Source organism: Manis pentadactyla, chromosome 2 (assembly GCF_030020395.1).
Source record: "Manis pentadactyla isolate mManPen7 chromosome 2, mManPen7.hap1, whole genome shotgun sequence".
NCBI classification, from domain to species: domain Eukaryota; kingdom Metazoa; phylum Chordata; class Mammalia; order Pholidota; family Manidae; genus Manis; species Manis pentadactyla.
This window is the reverse complement of record NC_080020.1, coordinates 200,081,353-200,104,957: the sequence shown is the minus strand read 5'-3', so window position 1 is coordinate 200,104,957 and position 23,605 is coordinate 200,081,353. Positions and strand designations below refer to the sequence as shown.

The window sequence follows — 23,605 nt, the reverse complement described above, 5'->3', positions numbered from 1 at the left end:
ACTTTATCTGGACCATCTCATTTAGTGTTCAGAACAAGCCTAACTTAGGAGATTTTATGATTATTTTACAGAGAAGGAAATTGAGGCTTAAAGAGGTGAAGTCACTGACCTGGCGAGTGATGGAGCAGGATTCAAACCCAAGCATTGGGACTCCAAAATCCATGCTCTTGGCCACAAATCCACATCTGATTCAAGGCAAACTATTTCCCTCTCTGTGCTTCACTTTGCCTACACAATTTTTTCAAGGAGGTTTTCAGTTGGAAATTCATAAATATGAGGGTAATCTGGCTGGTTTTTCAGGCAGTGGGTGTATTCTCCATGCTCCTGTGGCAATGTTTAAACAAGTGTGATAAATTTTGCCAAAATGTGCTAGCCAATATATTCATTATTTTTTTTACTAACCCAGCTATTCTGTTTTAGGCATACAACTAATGAAGTGTGTGAACAGGAGCTTTATTTACTAGTATTGCAGTAAATGATGAGAGACCTCTTGAGATGAATCATTACTGCCTCCTACCTTTGGGAGGTTAAACATTATTTGTGAGGCTGGTCTGAAGATTTACTACTAGAAGTAAATAAAGGCAAAGAAGCTGAAAGGGAAGGCTCTTTGCTCCTGACAAGGGACCTTTTGCACACAGGGAACCTCTGATGGCCTCCTACCCACCGTGGCACTTATCTCTGTAGCAGAGTGAAGCAGGCTAATGATTTGCAACACAGAATGTGTGGCGGGGGAGGCATTTGAATGACTCCTGTTTGCATTCCAGATGGCACTCCTGAGGCCTGAGCCTTCTTCCTCCCAGCTCCCATCAGACTTCACAGGATCTGCACAGCAGGAGGCTAGCAGGCAGGGGACATCTAGCACAGAGAACCCTTCGCTTTGCTCTTCTTGGGGCTTGCCTTGTGCTGGCCATCAGGGGACTTGGCTCTGCTCTGGACCTCTCAGGACTAGAGCTTTTTCAGCTAGCCTTCTTGGAGAAAGTGGGGGCTTATATCTGTGTAGTATTTTGCACTTTTCCCATCACTTTGGCTTTTACATGCTCTCTAAATCTTAGTTGACAAATGAGGAAACTAAGGCACAGAGCAGTGAAGTGACTCAGGGTTAGTGGCATCACAGGGAAGAGACTTCAGATGTCCTGGCCTTATGTGTAGAGCTCAGTGTGACCCTGGAACTGCCATTTGGGAATTCTGAACCCTAGAGTAGGGGGTCCTGGGGAGCTAGGGTGCTTAGGGCAGTTGGGATGGGGAGCCCAGGTACCCTCCAGCTTAAGATGGAATCCTGAGCATAAATATCAGCTCTGTTCTACTCCTAATGAGTATGGTATTGGTGGAGACTAGTAGCTCAATTCAAAATAAAATATGCTTACTGCCTGTAATACACCAGTTCTGTGCTTGATGAAAATAACTGTGCTATTTATTGTGCCTCCTATATGGCAGGCACCTTATTATAAGTCACTCATTTAACAATATGTATTGTGTATTGACTATATACCAGAGGGTGATGGTTGGTAAGCTAGACACATGTTATAGCTCTCATGGGGCTTATATTATGAAGCGGGAGGCAGACAATTAAACAGGTAATTAGAATAAAGTGTGCTGAGTGGTGATGACAGTGGGAGGCAGGAGTCTGCAGGGCAGGCAGCTAACCCGCACACGGAGTAGGAGAGATCAGGAAAGGGTTTTCAGAGGAAGCAACCATGCTAATGGGTGAGCAGGAAGGAGCCAAGTGAAGAGGCCTGGGTGGGAGTGCGTCAGGCAGAGAAAGAGCAGAAATCATGGCCCTACAGAGGTGCTAAGAGTTGTCCAGTAAGGCTGGGACTTTGTGAACAGAGAGGGAGCTGGGTTTGACTTGATGATGCTAGAGGGGGCCAGGTCATGAGCAGGCTCAACACTGAAGGCTGTGTTAGGGATTTGAGTTTAAAAGGTCTTAGACAGGGAAATAATTTTTGGTTTGCATTTTGAAAAATCAATCTGGCTTTGGAGAAGGGGTTTAATTAAGGCAAGTTTGGAGGCAGAGGGCCCAGGGAGGAGGGTGGTTATAGTAACCAGGAAAGACATGCTGGGGCTTTGGCCTGGGGTTGCATAGAAATCACCAGGACTTAGAGAGGAGTCTGATGTGATGCCCAGATTTTAGATCTGCATGCTGACTAGGTGGTGCTACCATTTCTCAGGGTGGGAGACACAGGAAGAGGAGGGGGATGTCTTCAGTGTGTAGTGTTTGAGTTCTCTGTGAGACATCCACATGTTCAAAGGATAGTCAGACATAAGGACATGGGGCTCAGGGACATATCTGATCGAGAGCTAAAACCTTGGGATTTGTTGACATATGGACAATGCCAATGGAGATCAGGCAGGTAATACCAATGAGAGAGGTAGGCTGGCTGAGGTGAACAAAGGGAACAACTGGAACTTAACTTGAGCCAATTGTTGTCATGTGCGAATGAGGACCAGGTATGGCTGATTTTCAATTAAAAAGAAAAAGCATAACAAATGGGTAAGGGTGTCATAGGGTTCCAATTCTGGTGCCACCACTTATTAACCATGTGACCTTGGTCGCAGTACTTCAACTCCCTGTGCCTCAATTCTCTCATTGATAAAATAGGAACAATAATGGTACATGCCTTTTTTTTTGTAAAGCTCTTAGGACAGTGTATTCCTTGCTTTTTAAAGTACTTGTTAGATAATCAACAGAGAAATGAGTGAATACTGTTGTGAAGTGGTACACAATGGTGCCCCAAGAAGCACTAACATTTAAAGGACTTCAGGGTAGACAGAGGAGAGGCAGAGCAGGAGTGGGGTACCCGGGAGCTAAAGGATATGAGTGTTTCTAGAAGGCCACTTCAGTCAGCAGTGTCAAACACTGCAGAAAGATCAGGTAATCTGAGGGCAAGTGTCAGCTGAGTGGAGCAGCAGTACCGCATTTAATCCTCACAGAAACTACAAGGTGGGGATTACTTATTAACGAGGAAACCAAGGTTTATTGAAGTCATGCTGATGCACTAACTCATGCAGCTGGGTCCTGGGGCAGGTGGGCTGGCCCCTGGGTGGGTCAGATTCCGGAGCCCGTGACCTCTCCTCTGCACCCTGCTTCTGGAGGAGTTGGCCAAGAAGTTTGCTGACATTTCTGAGCAGCAGCAGGGTCGGTGTTCTTTCCTTTGCCTGGAAGCAGAGGTACGTTTTCTCGCTGTACTTTTGAAATATCCTACACTCCCTCATTCCTTTTTGAGATGATGTGAGATTTATGCCATGATCAGGAGGATGTCTTAGAGATCATCACACGTACGAGCAGTGATTTTCTATTTGCCAAACTTGGATCCTTAGGTAAATGGGTCCAGTAACTCCAGCCATCTCGAAAGGGCCGGTTTGCCTCAAGGTTTTGTGAATTTGGGTATTCGTAATATTGAGTTGATTCTTTTTTTTTCTCAGAGCAGTAAAGGAGAAAAGAATGAAAAGGTGCCTGGTGGTAAAAACAGGACTGTGTGATGTCATGGGAGTTAGACAGGAATTGGGGACACAGTGTACTGTCCCCAGAGTCCCGTGTCACCTACATGGATGACCCAGGCCTGGCGGAAAGCAGGCTCTGTGCCGATTTCCACACCAGGCCCCCCGGGGAGATCTTAACTGGAATAAAGAGAGAGTGAGCGATTAAAACCAGGAGCTCTCTTTTCTCACCTGGTTGAGGGAATAAATAGCACGAAGCAAATATTTTTTCAAGAGCAAATTTTGGATTGTTAGGTGACAACCTCCACATTTAAAGTGACCCTCAAAATAACCACCCAGCTTTGCTCTTTCGTCTCCTCTAACGATAACATCCCTGTGGGGGCCGAAGGCCTTTATTGGGTCACACATTTCTCATTCTTTACTATCTGGTCAATAGTTAGCAAGGCTGAGAACTCCAAAGTGAATAAGGATCCCACGAAGAAAACAAGTAGCCTTATTTTAGGAAATTCGTGCTCAAAAGCTTAATGTTTACAACTGCATGGTGTTTAATGCCTTCTCCCGTTTTTTCAAAGGCTGCTTGGACTGACTACAGCTATTTGTGCCCCACCCCACCCTGATTCTCTTCCCTCTTGTAAAGAATAGCGCCACCTGGGGGTGGACACGGGTGGTGTGGGGTCTGAAGCTTGTAAAAAACTGGGCCTTCTTAAAATAAAGAGTGTAAAAACAGGTATAGACAAATGAGTGTTTATTTAGAACAAGAAAAAAAGGTGGGTAGGAAGGGGCCTGGTGCAAGTGATATCTTGTTTTACAAATGAGGTGCCTTTCTATCTGTTGATTTCTCTAGCTCACTCCACCCACTTGTCCTCACTTCCTGCCAATCTACTGTGCTGACCTCCCAGGCACATCCTGCTGTTTCAACCCCCTGTATTACCATGTTTCTCTCTAAAGCTTTAACCGGCTGTGATTTAAATATTTTTCTATTACTGTTTGATTGTCTAGTTGGAGATCCTGAAAATATCCAGGAGACCAAGACTGTGCCTGTTGTATTTTGCTCATGGTTATGGGCTTAGCTAAGTGCCTGTACCATAGTTAGAACTCAAATACTATTGAATGAATGAATGAATTTGGTAACAAGCTAAAGATGATTGTAAGAACAAATTTGCGGGTTTGTGCTCCAAAGAAAAATTCCACTTGGTAGTCAGCTTAAGGTTATTGGCATCAGCTGTGTCCACACTAAGGCTTGTCAGCAGCAGAGACTGCTCTTCGATTTGAAAAACTTTCAAGCTTTGCCACTCAAAAATGTCACCTTAAAGGGAACTGACCTCAGTCGTATTAAGCCTTGCATTTAGCCTATAGAAACCTTTAAGATGTTGTAAATGAATTTATTCATATATGGATACAACACTTCAAATCAAACAAGTGTTTTGGGATCTATGGCTCTGTACCCCCTCCATAGGTGAAAATTGGCTACTTAACTCTAGTACTTTGAATTACAGGCAGTTTTGCTCTAATGTGAAAAATATACTCCTGTAAAACCTTCCATTCAGCAAGGGATGAGCTGAGAGGAAAGTGGGGAGAGCCATCATCCCTGTGCAGAAGGGTAGCTTGGGGTCGGTGTAGTGGGCCCTGCGGAGAGGCTTTAACCGGGTGGGGAGCTGAGACATAGGCCCTCCACTCTTCAAGGCCACCTGGTCGTCCCAACTGCCCCAATACAGCCAAGCTGGTCTCTGCCTCCATGCTTGGCTCATGCTGTACCACAGACAGTCCGGACTGTTCTTCCTGATCTTATTCCCTGATGAAATCCCACTGGCCAACTTCAAGCTCTAGCTCTTCCTTCTCTGGTCTTGCCCACCCATGTTAAATTTGATCTTTTTAGAGCTCCAACAGCCCTGCAGAAGAAGCTCCTCTCGTGATGTTGAACTGCATCCTGCCTTGCATTATTATTATTATTAGGTTAGATGCTTTGAAGTCAGAGGACGTGCTGTACTCCCAACAGCCCCAACAGTGTCACGCAGTGTTTGACTCACTCAGGCTCGCTACTTCACTTTCATTCCACCACTGGTTCTCAAAGTACCAGGAGTCAGAGGCAAAGGAAACAAATGAAAGCTGCAGGCCTTCCCCCAAGAATCTCCCAGTTTGGTGGAAGAAGCCCTACTAACTGTCGCTTTACTGTTTATTTTCTCTACTTGGAATGGCTGTTAAGGACTTGGGCGTGGAGGAGATGAGACATGTTCCCAGTTCCTCCTGAATCTTTCACTGTGGTCATTCGTTCACTTTGAGTGGATTCTTTAAACCTTGAAAGCATGCTTACAAAATCAATGCAAAATTGAATGTTATGAATTCAAATGTGAGGGAGTCCATAAATGCAGTTACTGAGAGTTCATTAGATGAAGACACTGCTCTATTGGATAAAAATACACTACATGACTGCTCTGCTTGCTTTGCATGTGGAGATGGCTGTTTAATGACAGAAAGTCATTAACAGACAAAACCTATATTAAACATGATAATGTGTAACCAAGCATTTTACTTCTTTGTGTTTAGGAAATTATGCAGTACTGGCTCACAAAGGGTGTTGATGGCTTTAGTTTCGATGCTGTTAAATTTCTTCTAGAAGCAAAGCACCTGAGAGATGAGGCCCAAGTGAATAAGACTCAAGTCCCGGTAAGGTTTTGAACATATTTTTTCTCCTTTTCTAAACATGTCATCAGAGTGTTTTCTGTTTTAGCCTGAACATTAACGTCCAAAGATGACTTCTGTCTGTAGGAAATGCTCTGAATCACTTTCTTTAGGAGATTCAAATGCCTATGACCACATGCTTCCTTCCACTGTTCCCTCTGCGGGTAGGGGTCCCTTGAAGAGAACTTCGGTGACTGGAGTCCCGAGGGTACCGACAGAGGGGACTCCACCGAGGGCCACTGCCTCTCACTGCACTTCTGTCATCCCACTCGGGCTCAAGTGAGGAGGCCTAGATCCCCAGGTGCCCCGAGGTCATTGCAGGACACCCAGCCAGAAGGGACGGGAACTAACACTTGCTGGGAGCCTGCTGAATGGTGTGTGCCCTTTACCTGGGATATTCCATTTATCTTTCGCAACATCTAGTGAGAGAGGCTTCATGATTCCCATTTAGCGAATCTTAGAGAAGTTAACTTACTGGGGGACAAGAGGTGTTAGGTTGAATTATAAATCAAGCCTGTCTCACCTCAGAATCTGGGTTCTCTGTGGTTCCACACCAGTGGTTCTCAGCCTCCCCCCATGCCACACAAGAGAGTGATCACGTGTCACTCTGTTCCTCTGGTTGAACACCATTCTACCGTCACTCTGTTTTCAATGGCCAAGTAGTCCTAAAATGTGTTCCAAAATAATGGATTTGTATATTTACACAAGAATATTATTCTCAGTCAAGATAAAAGAATTACAGTGATACATAGCAATATGGGTGAACCTTAGTAATGTTTAGCAAAAAAACTAAAATTATTACATAGAGTATGATGCTCTTTTTATAAGGTTAAGCAGGTAAAATGTAATTCATATGGGTAGTTTACTAGCAAGCTTCTAGCTTTTATCCTGAGTAACAGATTTATGGGTACATCTAACTTCATTAAAACAAAACTGTTAAATAACTAAAGAGGAGTTGGCTGTGCACGGGCTGACTCTAAGAGCAGTCATGAACTAAAGGTCTTTTTTTGTTTATTTTCCACATGATTTCCAATAAAAAGGAAAAATGAAGAGGAAAATAAAGGTTATATATTATCCAGTGTTCCAAAGAGAAGCACTTATCTCTGGAGAAGAAATCTCAAAATAACCTTGCCAATTATAATTAAATGTTATGAGATAGGCATATGTTTCAAGTCATGACAAATGATCAGAATAATGGGATTTGTGGGCTATTCAAGAAAAACTTAGGGGACATGTAATTTCAGGAAGAAACCTAAGATTCTAAAAAAAACTTCACTTGACCAAACAAGGTGTGGATAAAATGAAGGTTCTTGTGGCCAGGATTCTCACCTGGCCCTGGTTGGCTAGCTCACTACACATGTGTGGGCAATGCGTCATTATTGGCTCTATAATGAAGAACCCTGCCCAGTGCTCTGGGCAATGTGGTGGCACAGCTACCAGGGCAGGAGAGCAGAGCAGAGGCTGGAGTAGTGGCAGCACTGAGGACAGAGGCCCAGAGGCAGAGACCGGCTTGCTGCATGCAGACTTGCTCTGAATGGACGAGATTTTAGTGATTGACCTGTCACTGTAGAAATAAAGTTGGGTATAACCCTTTCACCCCAAGAACATTCTAGTCATTTCTTTGGTCACATTGAATCCATAGTGAATGTGCCCGGGGCTGAAACCCACTGGCAAGACAAGAGGGATGTTCACTTATAAAAAAGGGGTCCACTGAATGGATGGCAACCCAGGTTTGGACTGTCCCACCTGTCTGTGTCCCAGCCCAAGACTTATGTTAGACATAATTTTTTACTTTGGATTCTAAAAGATTTCTGTAACCCTAGGAATGAGTGTTAGGAAAAATTTCTGAACCCTGGGGAAGTGTAACAGTAAGAATAAAGGATAAAAGTGGTAAAGAAACAAATTTAAATGGATGATATTAATAATTTTGTGAGCTGATAGAGTATAGGTGTGATAATGAGCTTTATAATCATTAAGATAATTTGTTTTGTTTGCCTTTAAATGTGAAGCATTTAGGACAGTTAAATGTTTAAGAAGAGGATTTTGTTAAATACATTTGTAATCAGTGTTTAGCCATTTGGTAAAATTGAATTTGTTTACTTGACTTAGAGTTAATAATTTAAGCACCAAATGAAGTACCAATAGTCATGGTGTTCTCCATTCGCAAGCCCCTTAAACACTGAAAGTCTTAGGACCATGCTTGAGCATGTGTGTCTCGCCTTGAGCCCTTTGAAGAGGTCTCTGTTCACAGAAGGCCAGCGGTGGGCCTTTAACATGAAATGGTGGTAACTGTGCTGTCCTATTTTCAAAGGACACGGTCACTCACTATTCGGAGCTGTATCATGACTTCACCACGACACAGGTGGGAATGCATGACATTGTTCGGAGCTTCCGGCAGACAATGGACAAATACAGCAGGGAGCCTGGCAGATACAGGTAACCACAGGGCAACTTCCTCACTGGAACAGCATGGCATCTGCAGCTGATCCCTTTCGGTCAGGCATTCTCAAGAGGGTCAAGTTGTTATTTAACAAACCTTCTTTAACTATAATGGATCATAACTCAGTTCTGCCTGGCCTGGTGTATCTTCCCGTTGCTTAGCTTTGCTGCTTGTCAGTTTCCTCTTTTGTGAAATGATGCTAATCACAGATGCTAATTTTCACAGGAATTTTGTGAAAATTATATTAAGAAAATACACTGTCTGAATGTTATCCACTAATTATTATTATTTGACCTGTTAGTGTTCATGTACTGTATGAATCCAAATGTTTCAACTAAACTGTTGGTAGATCGCAATGGTTAGGAACACAGCTTTGGAATCAGATGGGCCTGAGATAGGTCTTACATAAAACTGCAACCTGAGGCTCGTTAGTTAACATAAGTTCTGTTTTCTGACCAGTGAAAAGGTGATAATGACACTCCTTTAAGACTGTTGTGGGATGACAGGTGATAATGTAGATGAAGCACTTCAAACAGTGCCTGGCACATAATAAATACTCAGTAAACTTACTATGTTTATATAGATCATCCAGAAGAATCAAGAGAAAAAGAAATTTCTCCTCCTTAAAGTAGGTCCTCTGGTTACCATCCCCATTTTACAGATGAGGAAACTGAGACTCTGAGCATTTAGGTAATTGTCACACACAGGTAATGGGATTGGAACTCAAACAGTTGGGCTCCAGACACTGTGCACTTACCTATTAATGTAATGCCTCAAATAGGCAAAGCCAGCATTGATGCAAATCATTCCAGGCCAGGGTCTTCCCCTGAGAGGGTTTGGTTTCAGTAATAGAGTGTATCCCAATAATAAAGTGAGACTTTATAGGGATCCAAATACAAGGGCAAGTTTTTGGGGAAACCCCTTCCCCTTACATTGCGGAAATATACTGTTAATTCTAAGTGGAGTGATGAGAATTGCTAAAGAATGTCTTCATGGAAGCTACTCAGCTGTAATCAGATTTAGAAGAGAACAATACTGAGATCCAAATGTGTTTCCTAACCCTTAGATGTGGTCTAGTGTTAGGCTAGTGTTTGGATTTATTATGATACTTAATAAGTGAGAATTTGTCCATGTGACCTAGCATGCCATTTCTTGGCTATCTGGCTTGATTATGCTCTAGGCGAGCGCTAGCGTGACATGAATAGTGTGCATTCCTTCCCCACATCTCTTCAATCAGATATAAGCAGCTGCAGAACACTTTCCCAGTCTTGACAAGCTCTGAGGACGTTGCCCCTGCCACCTCTTACAGGTTCATGGGGATGGAAGCTCATGGAGAGGGCATTGACAGGACCATGATGTACTACGGGCTGCCTTTTATCCAAGAAGCAGATTTTCCCTTCAACAATTACCTCAGTAAGCTAGACACTCCTTCTGGAAACTCTGTGTTTGAGGTTATCACATCCTGGATGGAAAACATGCCAGAGGGAAAATGGCCCAATTGGATGGTAAGGCCTCATGCCCAGCCGAGCCCATCTGGTGCTGGTGAGCTTGCTGAACAATCACCTCGACAAGGAAGTGTGTCTAAGTTTGTCTCTAAGTGACTTCCATCTTTCCTTTATTTGGTGATTATTGAGCCAGGCCTGTTCCAGTTTCTGACCAGGTTCTGTCATTTTTCTTCTTTTCCTTATGGTTCTCAGATAATCGCAATCAATCTGTCTTCAAGTCTGCCAGTTCTTCTCTGCCAGTTTAAATCTGTCCAGTCCCTCCAGTGAAATTTTTTCATTTCAGTTATTGTACCTCTCAATTCTGAAGTTTGTCTTTGGTTCTTTTCCCTAATTTCTCTTCATTGATAATTTTTATTTGATGAGACATTTGTTCTGATATTTTCTTTAAATTCTGTAGATAGTTTTGTTCTTTGAACAGACGTATAATTGCTTTAAAGTCTTTGTCCCCTAAGTCCAATGTTCAGGGTTTCCTCGGTCATATTTTTCTATTGACTACTTTATCCCCCTCTGTATGGGCCATACTTCCTTGTTTCTTTACATGTCTTGCATTTTTTTGTTGTTGAAAACTGGATTATTTTAAATAATATAAGTATAAAACCTGGAAATCATTCTCCCCTCCAGTGTTTGTTCTTACTGTCTTTGGTGACTTTTTGGGATTAATTTTGTAAAATGTGTTCTTAGTTGCTTGGCTACTAAAGTCTTTGCTTGTCAGCAAATGATTGGAAAGACTCTTAAAATGCCTTGGGCCAGGTAAGTCTCCGAGCCTTTTCTGAGAGGCTCTTGGGGGCATGCATGTGTGTACTGGGCCATGAATTTCACCCAGTCAGGCAGTTTTCAGTTCTGACTTAGTCTTCACTTTCTACCTGCCCAGAGCCTCAAGGTCAGCCAAAGGTGATCAGAGCCTTCTCAGGTCTCCCCAGGGCATCTACACAGCCCTGCGCATGGGTGTAGCCTTCTGGATTCCAGGAATATGTCAGAGCCTTTCAAAGCCCCTATGGTCATCTCATTCCCCAGTTCTTAGGATTTTTGGTCAGTCTCTGTTCAGCCCCAGTTGGCACCTCCACCTCAGGAAGGTGTCCTGTTAAAACTACTGCTACTGTTTTGGTGAATGCCCCGGGAATTCACTCTGAGGAACAAAGAATCCAGCCAAAAGGGAGCTGCTAGAAAGGTCAAATAGTGATAGTTCTCTAAATTTGGAGCTTTTGGTGAACTCTAAACCTATTTTGTTTTCCCAGTGGCTGCTAAGCCGCTGCTTTGCACAGCTACTGTAGTTGGAAGGCTGTTGGTTTGCAAGGCTGTTGAGGATCCAAGGGGCGGGGCATGAGATTAGGGCCAGTTAAAGTGACACAAAGTTTACTGTTCTTACTGAGGTCCAGCTGTTGTTCTTGACTACAATACTCCTTGGATTGTTGAAAGCCTTTTAGCTCATTTCCAGAGTTCTGACAAAGTGAATTTTTATGTTTTTTGCCAGCATTCACCTTGCTTTTACAGTGATTTTTAGGATGTCCTTACTCCACCGTTCCAGGAATGCCCGCTTTATTACCAATTTTATAATGCAGTTTTAGTACTTGTTTTTTTATATACTAAAAGTCTTAGGTATATAGACCACTGGTGCCTCTCTCAGCCTGTGAGGGGCCCTGATTTCTGTCCACTGCTGTGAACTACCTGTGCAAGTATTTCTTGATTTCAGTTCTGAAAAAGAAGTGTTCTAGGTCCACAAGGCTTGAGAAATCACAGGGTTTCTTGTCAGTTGCTCTCATAAGGGAGGTGAAATTTGACCTAACTTTTTGGCCATAAAAATAGATATTTTACAAGGGTCTATAAAAAATTACTTTTTATAGTTTTAGTACAGCTAAAGGGAAAAAAAAAAAAGCAACCTCTCTTTCCTGAATTGTTAACAACCTAGCTTCTGTTGTCAGATTCAAGTTCAAAGGCTGGTTCTGACTTGAATAAATGATGCACTTTCTCACAGCTTGTTTCATCATTTGTAAAACGGAGACAATACCCGACAGTACTGGAGTAGAGGGGAGAAGTAAGATAGAACTTATATGTGAAAGTGCTTACTAAATAGTGAAATGCCATGTTTAGCATATGCACATAAGATTGAGTTGTGGTATATATGGAAAGAGTTGTTAGGTGATTTAAATAAAGTCTTAAATAAGATCTAGATGTTATAATATATAATTAGAGCATTTAACATAGAAATATCACATAAAATAGAAAACACATTACAAAATTTCCTCTATGTAAGTTTCTTTATAAAAGTTGATTTATCTTTTAATTTAAAATTTATTTCGCATAGATCAAAAGTCAACATGCACACAAGGGGCACATCAGAAGTCTTTTTCCCACCCTTGTCCCTTCTGCCTCTTCCCCTTTTCCTGCTCTCTCTAGGGGAAACGTTTTTGTTTCCTTTCCTGTCAATATTCTCTTATCCAAATGTGTGAAAATGCTAATAGGCACCTGCATAAAAACTGTAATATTCTTGTGACACAAATAGCTGTCACCGTTTTGTTAATCACAATGGCCAAGGCAGTGAACTGGTCTAGTAAGAAGTAGCAGGGTTGGGACTCACATCGAAGTTTGCTGATACCAGGTACCCATGGTTAACCGTTTTTCTGCCTGCTGAACTTATTGTTAAGTAAGCTGAATCTTCCAGAAAAGCTGTATATAGAGCTGTGTTCTTAAATATACCTGCCTTTCAGGTCGGTGGACCCAACAATGCCCGGCTAACTTCCCGTTGGGGGAAAGAATATGTCAACATCATGAATATGCTTGTTTTCACACTCCCTGGAACTCCTATAACTTACTATGGGGAAGAAATAGGAATGGGAAATATTTTAGCCTCAAATCTCAACGAAAGCTATGATGCTGTAAGTTAATATAACCATTTACCACACCAAGTACTTTTTTTCCAAATCAGAGAATTTATTATTCCTATTCTACTGGAAATCATGATTACCTTGCCTTCCTTTCTTCCTGTTAGTGAGAATGCTCAGCTCTCCTGTTTGGGGAGCTTGTTAAAAATGATTGTGTAGAGCCCAGAAATCTGCATTTTAAAGATGTTTTCCAGCTGATTTTTAGGCACACTAAAATTTGAGAACCTGTTTTTTGAGTTTGGAGTATTATTCACTGCCCTCTCCCTGGTAGGTGTAGGTAGGAACATTTATTGCAGTGCTTGTCTGTATTGCTAGATTTCATTTGACCATAGCACAAGAATTCTTCCTTTTATGTTAACAAATGTAATACACAGCCTCATATCTGAGTAGTTTTTATTTTGTTTTTGAGGCTACAGATTTCACAGTTGTGTTGATGGGCAGATGAATGATCTTGAACCCGTGATTTGTATGGTTAGCTTTCAATTGTATGAGCTCTAATTTTCCTATTATTTGGTCAAAGTGAAACTTTTTCTATTTTTGCTCCTGAATGTGTGTCTGTACACTCATGTGCAATAACCAGACTGGACAAAAGAGGATACAGTTTCAGCTCACTTGTACATGGCTGCAAACTTGAATTCACCATCACTATATCACAGTAGAATGAGTTGGCAATGGCACATTTTGAAATCCTACACTACTCATTTTTAGGGAAAAGAAGTACAGTTTCCAAGCATGTATCAAAGTTCAGTTAGTATAGGCTATTCAAACTCAACATGTCATTAACTATTTCCAATTAAGAGTGTGAAACTGGTTTGTGTATTGAATCTTAAGGCCTTTTTATTATGAATGCTAATACATACAAGTACTAGCTAAGAAGTACAGAGAATTAAATACTTATGAAGTAAATCATGGCCAAATTATATTTCTTTTCATAACCAGATGACTGTTTCTCTTTATAGGATACCCTTTTCTCAAAGTCACCAATGCAATGGGACAATAGCTCAAATGCTGGTTTTAGTGAAGGCAGTCACACCTGGTTACCCACCAGTTCAGATTACCACACTGTGAATGTTGATGTAAGTATCAGTGAAAACTTAATGCTGATTCCAGAAATGGGAAATGGGTTTCTATGCTGACAGCATACACTCACCCTCAGTGTGTCTAAAACTTTAACTGATGCTCTTTAAATCAATCACATAGACTTGTCCTGCAGTTTTCATTTTTAAGGAGTTTGCCAGTCATATTTCTGTGAACATATGAAATGGTACAGAAGTACACCACCAGAAGTTTATGCAGATCACACAGTGCTTCACTGGAATGACCTGAAGAGCTTTGAGCTGTTAAGGAAATTTTATGGAAATCTTTCTGCAAGCTCAGCTATCCTTCTTGCTCCCCTCAAAAGGAAGGAAGGAAGGAAAGAAGGGAGAAGATCAAATCAATCAATCTAGGGTAATGTGGACTTGAGAGCAGGTGTGTTTACCTGAAAAAACTAAAGACATGAATAATCCCTAAAAGTAGTTGTTCTGGAAAAGCATAGCCTTTGGCTTCGGACTATACTATTTTCTGGTGATCAAGTTTATGAAATTCAGCAAATTTCCTAAACAGGAATGCATAAAGTCTAACAAAGTGCTGACTACATTTACTTAGAAATGGCTTCAGGTGAGTAACAAGGAGATTCCACTGTCATATACTAGTGAAAATTTCACTGGAAAACACAATTTAAACTACTTTAGGGGAAGAGAAATTACTGGCATCACATGAGGATACTTCAAAAGTTTTTATACCATCCCCTCAAACCAATCTACTCATGACTTTGAAAACATTCCCCAGGTAATTCTTACATGGAACTTTATGCAAAACCTCCTATTCCTGGGACAGCATATGCTTTGTTTAGATATTCATAGGTCCCTGAAAACAGAAAATAGAGATTTTTAACATTTTTGTTTTGGAAAAGTGCATCTATTGAATTGCATTGTGTCCAAATGTCCAAAAATGTTCCCATAGGGCAATTTGAGTCCAATATGTAAACAATCCTGCATAAAAATATATGCCAGAATAAAATACCTAGGAATAAACCTAACCAAGGAAGTGAAAGATCTATACCCTGAAAACTGTGGGACACTCTTAAAAGAAATTAAAGAGGGCACTAATAAATGGAAATTCATCCCATGCTCTTGGCTATGAAGAATTAATATTGTCAAAATAGCCATCCTGTCTAAAGCAATCTACAGATTCAATGCAATCCCTATCAAAATACCAACAGCATTCTTCAATGAACTAGAGCAAATAGTTCTAAAATTCATATGGAACCACAAAAGACTCCGAATAGCCAAAGCAATCCTGAGAAGGAAGAATAAAACAAGGGGAATTATGCTCCCTGACTTCAAGCTACTACAAAGCCACAGTAATCAAGAGAATTTGGTACTGGCACAAGAACAGACCCACAGACCAGTGGAACAGACTAGAGAGTCCAGATATAAACCCAAGCATATATAGTCAATTAATATATGATAAAGGAGCCATGGATATACAATGGGGAAATAACAGCCTCTTCAACAGCTGGTGTTGGCAAAACTGGACAGCTACATGTAAGAGAATGAAACTGGATTATTGTCTAACCCCGTACACAAAAGTAAACTCAAAATGGATCAAAGACCTGAATGTAAGTCATGAAACCATAAAACTCTTAGAAAAAAATATAGGCAAAAATCCTTTGGACATAAACATTAGCAACTTCTTCATGAACATATCTCCCCAGGCAAGGAACACAAAAGCAAAAATGAACAAGTGGGACTATATCAAACTAAAAAGCTTCTGTATAGCAAAGGACACCATCAGTAGAACAAAAAGACATCCTACAGTATGGGAGAATATATTCATAAATGACAGATCCAATAAAGGGTTAACATCCAAAATATATAAAGAGCTCACACACCTCAACAAAAAGCAAATAATTCAATAAAAAAAAATGGGCACAGGATCTGAACAGACACTTCTCCAAAGAAGAAATTCAGATGGCCAACAAACATATGAAAAGATGCTCCACATATTGCTAATCATCAGGGAAATGCAAATTAAAACCACAATGAGATATCACCTCACACCAGTTAGGATGGCCAACATCCAAAAGACAGACAACAACAAATGTTGGCGAGGACATGGAGAAAGGGGAACCTTCCTACACTGCTGGTGGGAATGTAAATTAGTTCAACCATTGTGGAAGGCAGAATGGAGGTTCCTCAGAAAACGAAAAATAGAAATACTATTTGACCCAGGAATTCCACTCCTAGGAATTTACCCTAGGTAATGAAGGAGCCCAGTTTGAAAAAGGCATATGTACCCCTATGTTTATCGCAGCACTATTTACAATAGCCAAGAAATGGAAGCAACCTAAGTGTCCATCAGTAGATGAATGGATAAAGAAGATGTGGTACATATACACAACGGAATATTATTCAGCCTTAAGAAGAAAACAAATCCTACCACTTGCAACAACACTGATGGAGCTAGAGGGTATTATGCTCAGTGAAATAAGCCAAGTGGAGAAAGACAAGTATCAAATGATTTCACTCATCTGTGGAGTATAAGAACAAAGCAAAAACTGAAGGAACAAAACAGCAGCAGACTCACAGAACCCAAGAATGGACTAACAGTTACCAAAGGGAAAGGGACTGGGGAGGATGGGTGGGAAGGGAGGGATGAGGGGGAAAAAGAGGCAGGGGAAAAAGAGGCATTACGATTAGCACACATAATATAGTGGTGGGGGGGACATGGGAAAGGCAGTATATACAGAGAAGACAGGTAATGATTCTATAGCATCTTACTACGCTGATGGACAGTGACTGTAATGGGGTATGTTGGGGGGACAATAATAGGGGGAGTCTAGAAACCATAATGTTGTTCAAGTAATTGTGCATTAACGATATAAAAAATATATATATATGCCAGCAAATATGGAAAAACGCAAATGCAAATTAAAACAGTGAAAACAATGTATTCTATCAGATTAGCCATCTTTCAAATAATCATTAGTAATGTTTGGATGGATGCTAATTCACAATAAAATGTCCCAGGCAATACCATTTTCGTAAAATACATCCATAGTAGCCATAGAAACGGGTGAGTATTTAGGTAATTTCTAAAGGACAGAAAGTAAGATTAAGATTAAGGGCCTAATCTTACTACACTGATGAACAGTGATTGAAATGGGGTCGGGGGAGACTTGATAATATGGGTGAACACTGACTAAAACCACGATGTTGCTCATGTGAAACCTTCATAAGATTGTATATCCATGATACCTTAATTGAAAAAAAAAAAAGGTAAGATCAAAGAATTCAGAATAAAATGCACAGGAGAAAACAGTTTCACCAGGTGCAGGTAAGAGTTCCCAACTGCTGCAACTGGTTGCAATAGGATTTCCCTAAGGAAAACACCGAAGCCTACTTGGGAATCAAATTCGTGTTGGAATGAGAAAAGCAAAGCCTGAAATAGAGCCAGCTTCTACAAGCACAGCAGAAGAAAGAAAAGGCAAAGAGCACCTGCTTCTAGAGCAGGGACGTTCTCAGAAATGAGCTTTTATTCTTCAGGTCATAGAGACCAGAACCCTAGGGAGCTTATCACCATCAAGCAGGAAAAGAGCAACTATATCGCAAAGACAAAACAGACTTACCTCCAACTCAGCTTTGCACAATTACTAGAGGCAGGACGCTAAAGATGGGCAAATGAGGATCAAAATGCAAAAGTAAATGGATCACCAAGAATCACACTACATTTAAGAAAAATTAAGAACATAAAAGAGACCATTTCTAAACACAGAAAGCAGAGAATATATAGCAAACGTTAAGACTTCATTATTAGTATAAAAATCCCCAGTAGACTGTTGTATACTTGAGTGTCTTTTAAAGTATATTAGATAAGGGAAGTACTGTCAAAATAAACAATGAAATATAAGTTCTAATTAATAGTGTAAAGAGAAAATTTTTATAATGTGGAGCATAAATCTAGAAATTCCAACAAACAACAAAATGGAATTCTAAAAGAGAATAGAGGCTGGAGGGAAACATATCAAAGAAATAAAGGAAACAAGTCAGAGATAACAGAAGAATTCATCTTCTTCTAGAGGGCAAGAATAAAAAGAAAACCCTAAAAAACTCTAGATTGCCTGAGGAAAGGACTAAGGATTAGAGTAGCATCAGACTTCTCAACTGGATACTAGAACACATTAGAACTTTATCTTCAAACCTGTAATAGAAACTTGATCTAAACCTAGAATCCTGTATCCATTCAACTAGCAACCAAGAATAAGCAAAATAGAGATGGAGAAGTGAGGTCCCAAATTTTACCAGGTCTAGCCAGTTCCTCAAAGAACTGGGGACTCCCAACAAACTAGAAATGAATCTAAAAGGAAGACATGATGTATATAAAACAGTGAAGAAAGAACTCAACACAACGTAAAGATAAATAATTTTCCTATATAATATAAGGTATTCTGAAACAAAAATCTTAGTGATTTATTTCTGTATGGGAGTAGTGGCAGGGAGGGTGTGGGAGAGCAGGCCAAAGCACTTGTCTTTATAGGGAATAGAAACAGTAACTTCCTCTAGGTTTGAGTTGTCCAGGAGCCATTAACTACTGTGACTATTAAAATTAAATCAAACTAAAAATTCACTTCCTGTGCCATACTAGCAACATTTCAAGTGCTCAGTAGCTATTGGCTACCACACTGGACAGCACAAATACAGAACATTGTCTAGCACTGCAGAATGTGCTACTGGACAGCATTGCTCTGTATATTGAGAAATATTTTTTAATTGGCTCTTGTAATTTTAAGGGTAACCAGTAGAAGAACAGACGTAAATGTATGATTTGCCAAAGAATATTAGAAGGAAAAAATTACATAAAACCAACTGATCGAGTAAAAAGCTAAAAAGGAAGAAAATGTATCAGTAGTACAATTATAAATAAAAGGTAAAATAAGGCTGTTAAATTATGTCTAAACATATGGTAATCATAAGTCAAGTATAAATGGGTTAAATTAATCTATTAAAAGATAAAAACTCTCAAATTAGATAAGACAAAATCCAAAATGAGATGAAATTAGGAGAAAAGGACATAGAACTAAAATAAAGATAGCACAGGCAAATGGTACAAGAAAGCTTACTACTCGTTACAGCTATCAAAACAAAAAATGCATTGACCTTTTAACCTAATAATTTCATTCCTAAATAGTTATCTCTAGGAATACCAGACATGTGGAGAATGATAAATATTTAAGGATCTCTACTACAGCACTGTTTTTTAGTAGTAGGAAATGACTGAAATGATTTAAACACTATCAATAGAAAACTAAATCAATTATGGTTAATTAATGCAATGGACTAGTATGAACTTTTAGAAAGAATCAGGGTGCTGTATATGCATTGATAGAAAACCATCTCTAACATGTACTAAATAATAATAAACAGGGTACAGAATGGTAACACAGCCACTATTTGTTTAGAGAAAAAAATAGGTTCTGCATATGTTTGTATGCATAGGGTACATCACTTCATATGATACACAAAAACTAAAGAATACGTGCACAGTAATAGTGTCTATGACAGAGAGGAATTGGAAAGCTAGGGGATACTATTGAGGAAACTGAGTTACATACTGTGTGCATGCACTGCCTATTAAAAAAAAATAAGGTTACAAAAAGCAGGTGTGGAAATATTTAATAGCAAACAAAACATAATTCAATATGAAAAGCATGAGACAAAGGCAATTTTCAAAAACTGATGAAAGAACATTCCACTATAAATCATGAACTATGCATTTAGCAATAGCTTCAAAATATATAAAACAAGTACTCTGAGAAATGCAAAGAGAAACTGACAAGTGCACAATTACAGAGAGACACTTCAACATCTTTCTAGAAAGTGGTAAGTCAAGTAAACAAAAATAATAGTTAACACTTACTGGGCACATCTTACTTGAGTAGCACTGAACTACATGTTTTCTTTCATGCATTTTCTAAGGCTGATAAAATGTTACTAGTATATTGACAAATCATGTATGTATGCCATATACCCTAGATACCTTTGTACCGCATAAACAGAATACACATTTTTTTCAAACATTTATTAGATACTCATTAAAGACCACACATTAGATTCCCACCCCCAAAGAATAATGACAAGCAACAAGCAACAATAAACAATAAGAACCACCACTACCACCACCACTGCACTCAACAGGCGGGCAAGAGTACAATGAAATGAACATTTTCAATGATTTGGAAACAGCTCTCATGAAGAGTAATTTGGCATTATGTATCAAGTGTCCATATTCTTTTTGACAAGTAGTTGTCTTTCTGATATTTATATCCTAAATAATCCAAATATGGGGGAGGCATTAAAGATATAAGAAAATTCTAGAAACTTGAATGTTGAAAGGGAATGGTTGAGTATGGTATGACCATTCAATAGGATGTTATTTTGCTATTAAAATGGTATTTATGGAGGCTATGCAATAACAGAAAATTTTTGAAATGTTGAAGAAAAAGGCAAGAAAAATAAACTATGTATGTTTTATATAGCTGTAAAATAAACCCAAATCCTCTTTAATGGACATATATTACTTTTATGGTTAAAAGAAAAAGCACTTTTTTCTTTTAGGGAAGTAATTTCTAACTTTCACTTCAGGCAGCATTTTGCTTTGCATCCTTTTTTACAACTTACTGTTCATCGTTAGCTATTCAAGAAATATGTGCTAAAGTTACAGCGACCTACACATTACTCTAATGAGAGACCAGAGAGGCCCCAATTCACCAGAAGTTCTCAGAGTCCATGGTCACAATGGCTGCTTTTCTTCCAGTTACAAGGTAGAATTAAAGGGACTTTATTTACCTAAGTTAAATATCCATTAACTTAAACATAGACATTTCTTTTGGGATTTGTAAAATGGAGTCATATTTGGTCTTCTCATCAGTTCTGACCAAGCTGAAGCAGGGCACTGTACAAACTGCACTAATTCCCACACAAGGTGAAACCCAGCATTTGCAATTTCTGTCAGTAGTTAAATAAACCATTCTTATCTATTTATTGACACAATTTGGTAATTTTTTTAAGGGGCAAAATTGAAACAAGTTTTTTTAGGAAATAATCCTTTATTTGATACTAAAAATATTTTTAAAATCCTCTTAGAAGAAACATTCATGTTAACACTCTTTTTTAAAAAAACAGGTCCAAAAGACTCAGCCCAGATCAACACTGAAGTTATATCAAGAATTAAGTTCGCTTCACGCCAATGAGCTGCTCCTCAGCAGGGGCTGGTTTTGCTATTTGAGGAATGACAGCCACTCTGTCGTGTACACAAGAGAGCTGGATGGCATAGACAGAGTCTTTGTCATGGTTCTCAATTTTGGAGAATCATCACTGCTCAATCTAAAGGAAGTGATTTCAAATATTCCCACACAAGTGAGGATAAGGCTAAGTACCAATTATGCCCATGAAGGCCAGGAAGTTGATACACAGGCCATTATACTGGACAAGGGAGAAGGCCTTATCCTTGAATACAACACAAAGAATCTCCTTCATCACCAAACTGCTTTCAGAGACAGATGTTTTGTTTCCAATCGGGCATGCTATTCTAGTGTATTTGACATACTGTACAGCTCGTGTTAGGCATCTCTGTGACAGAGGTGAAGACCCTGGCATTCTGTTCTATTATAAGCATTTGCAGTAACTTTAGGTAGAGCATGCTGCTGGGTAAAGTTTATGAAGAGTCATTAATTCTTAGATTTTTCTGTAGCTGGAATGTAACTACTTTAGGAAAAGTTCTCAAATGTTATTAAAGAATAATAAAATTATCACTTGCAGGAACTTGTAACTTTACTGAGAAGCATCAATAAGATGATCAAAACACCTCAGAACTCCAGATTACTAGAAAGTCCTAAGGAGTTTTGATGTGAAAATGTTATCTTTTCACACAAAATTTAGGCATAGAAACTGGAGGATGACTTACTGCCAAAGTGTCTAAAAAATGGTCACTAGCAAAGAGGCAGGACCTTGATTTGTAAACTCTTTGAAGGAAATCTTAGCAAAACCAACAAAAACAAAGCTGTTCTGATGGGGGAGGAGGGAAGAGTTCTGCTGTTACCAATTCTTCCTTTCTTCCCTATTCCTGTCTCTTTACGGTGCATGACTGGAAACCTACTTTCCTAGGCTTAGGGGCCTAAGTGTCAATGGAGAGAACAGTATAAGCAAGTAGATATACACTAAACAAAAATTTAGATGGAGAAGCAAATTTAAAAAACTTACTAACTTAAAAAATCTCTTATGCTAACCCAACTATAAATAAGACTATGAAATATTTCAGTGTGTTTCCAATGCCCACTGAATGCAGCATTTCAGAATTTTAGGTATTTCTTAAGATTCTCGAAAACACTGGTGCTGTCAAGTCCAAGTTCCTCATACAGGAATTTAATTTGGGCTGTAATCTAAAAGAAACACATTAAAAAAATTAGAAGGCATTTGTGGTAAAACTCCAGTGGTTCAAGTGTCTCTTTGTCTATCCATCCTCACCCAATCTTGAAGTCAGCAATTTATGGCAAGGGTACTTTTATTTGGGACAGAGGCAGAAGGCCCCCCCAAAATTAAGACTCAATCACTTTCTTTAACAGAGCTCACTTATCAAGTATAAGAGAGAGCGTTTTCTCTGGATTGACTGTGTTCCTCCTTCCCCTCTTGGGTCTCGGCCACAGTCCTGGCAGTTGTGAAGCAGCTGTCATAAACCCTGCTGCAACCACTGAAGTGTTAAGACAACACATGTCTTGGGGGCCTGTTAGCTGGGAGGGGCTTGACAACATACCTTTTTGTGAGAATCCTCAATCACATGGTTGCCTCCAGGCTGGATATCTAAAACAATATTGGGGGCCTGATGGCCTGAAAGAGTTAACATGAAACAATTAGAAGGTATCTGGCCACTGGAGATCCATTTCTTCCCTCTTTCCAAGTATTCCATTAGAATAAAAATGAAGGAAAAAGGCATAAACCACCACTACCAACAACAAGGAGATGGGTGGGGACAAGCAGGAGAAGACAAGTATCTGAAACAGAAAGCAGGAGGTAGACCAGGCAGGAACTGGATGGAAGAGACTGTAGGCTGACATGGAGAAGTTACAACCCAGGAGGAAGCCAACTGGCCTGGGAGAATCTGAGTTTTGTGATTGGAAACACCAACTATAGCATGAGTGAGAGACATACGGAGCTGAATTCAGGGCGCCTGTCTAAAAATTGATGTGCGTGTTCCCCCAAGAGCACAGAAAGTCTTGGTGTGTCTTGGCAAGGAAAAAAGGTAAGAGTTCCTAGGTGATGAAATGGAAAGATCTAGAGAAAATTAAAGCAGCTAGTTTGGGCACTGAAGCTCCAGAGCAAAAATTTCTGAAATCTGTTTTTTAGAGGTTCCCAAGAATAATGACTCAATTAATACTGTTAAGTGAATGAATGACCATATGATAATACATCTCCAAGTTATCTTGCTATTTAAACTTACTTTTTACTTTATGCCTTGCCTCCTTTATCTTAATATTGTCCTTTGAAAATGAGGCAAGGCAGTTGTAGCTCTTACACATGCTTCAACTTGGTAGTCAACATAGGAAAAACAATTATTTGTCCAAAATC

At 39.8% G+C, this 23,605-nt stretch overlaps 2 protein-coding genes across 7 annotated transcripts in view; one reads left to right on the top strand and one right to left on the bottom strand.

Moving 5' to 3' along the window:
• Positions 1-23,605, top strand: part of SLC3A1 (solute carrier family 3 member 1) — a 44,425-nt gene that overhangs the window by 10,941 nt on the left and 9,879 nt on the right. For 2 of the 3 annotated variants that reach the window (XR_005032696.2, XM_036925631.2), the window contains exons 5-9: positions 5,983-6,102; positions 8,429-8,553; positions 9,867-10,062; positions 12,768-12,935; positions 13,901-14,017. Coding sequence is in view for 2 of the 3 variants with exons in the window: in XM_036925631.2 (XP_036781526.2) it covers positions 5,983-6,102; positions 8,429-8,553; positions 9,867-10,062; positions 12,768-12,935; positions 13,901-14,017 (726 nt within the window). In the remaining variant the exon portion in view is untranslated. Of the gene's footprint in view, positions 1-5,982; positions 6,103-8,428; positions 8,554-9,866; positions 10,063-12,767; positions 12,936-13,900; positions 14,018-21,166; positions 21,608-23,605 lie in introns of those variants that run through there. The other variant, XM_036925630.2, reaches the window with a different exon arrangement.
• Positions 19,641-23,605, bottom strand: part of PREPL (prolyl endopeptidase like) — a 48,697-nt gene continuing 44,732 nt past the window's right edge. For all 4 annotated transcript variants that reach the window (XM_036925626.2, XM_057497249.1, XM_036925628.2 and 1 more), the window contains 2 exons: positions 22,794-22,867; positions 19,641-22,422 (listed from right to left, as the gene is read on the bottom strand). In XM_036925626.2, coding sequence (XP_036781521.1) covers positions 22,333-22,422; positions 22,794-22,867 — 164 coding nt within the window. In that variant the 3' untranslated portion in view covers positions 19,641-22,332. The remainder of the gene's footprint in view (positions 22,423-22,793; positions 22,868-23,605) is intronic.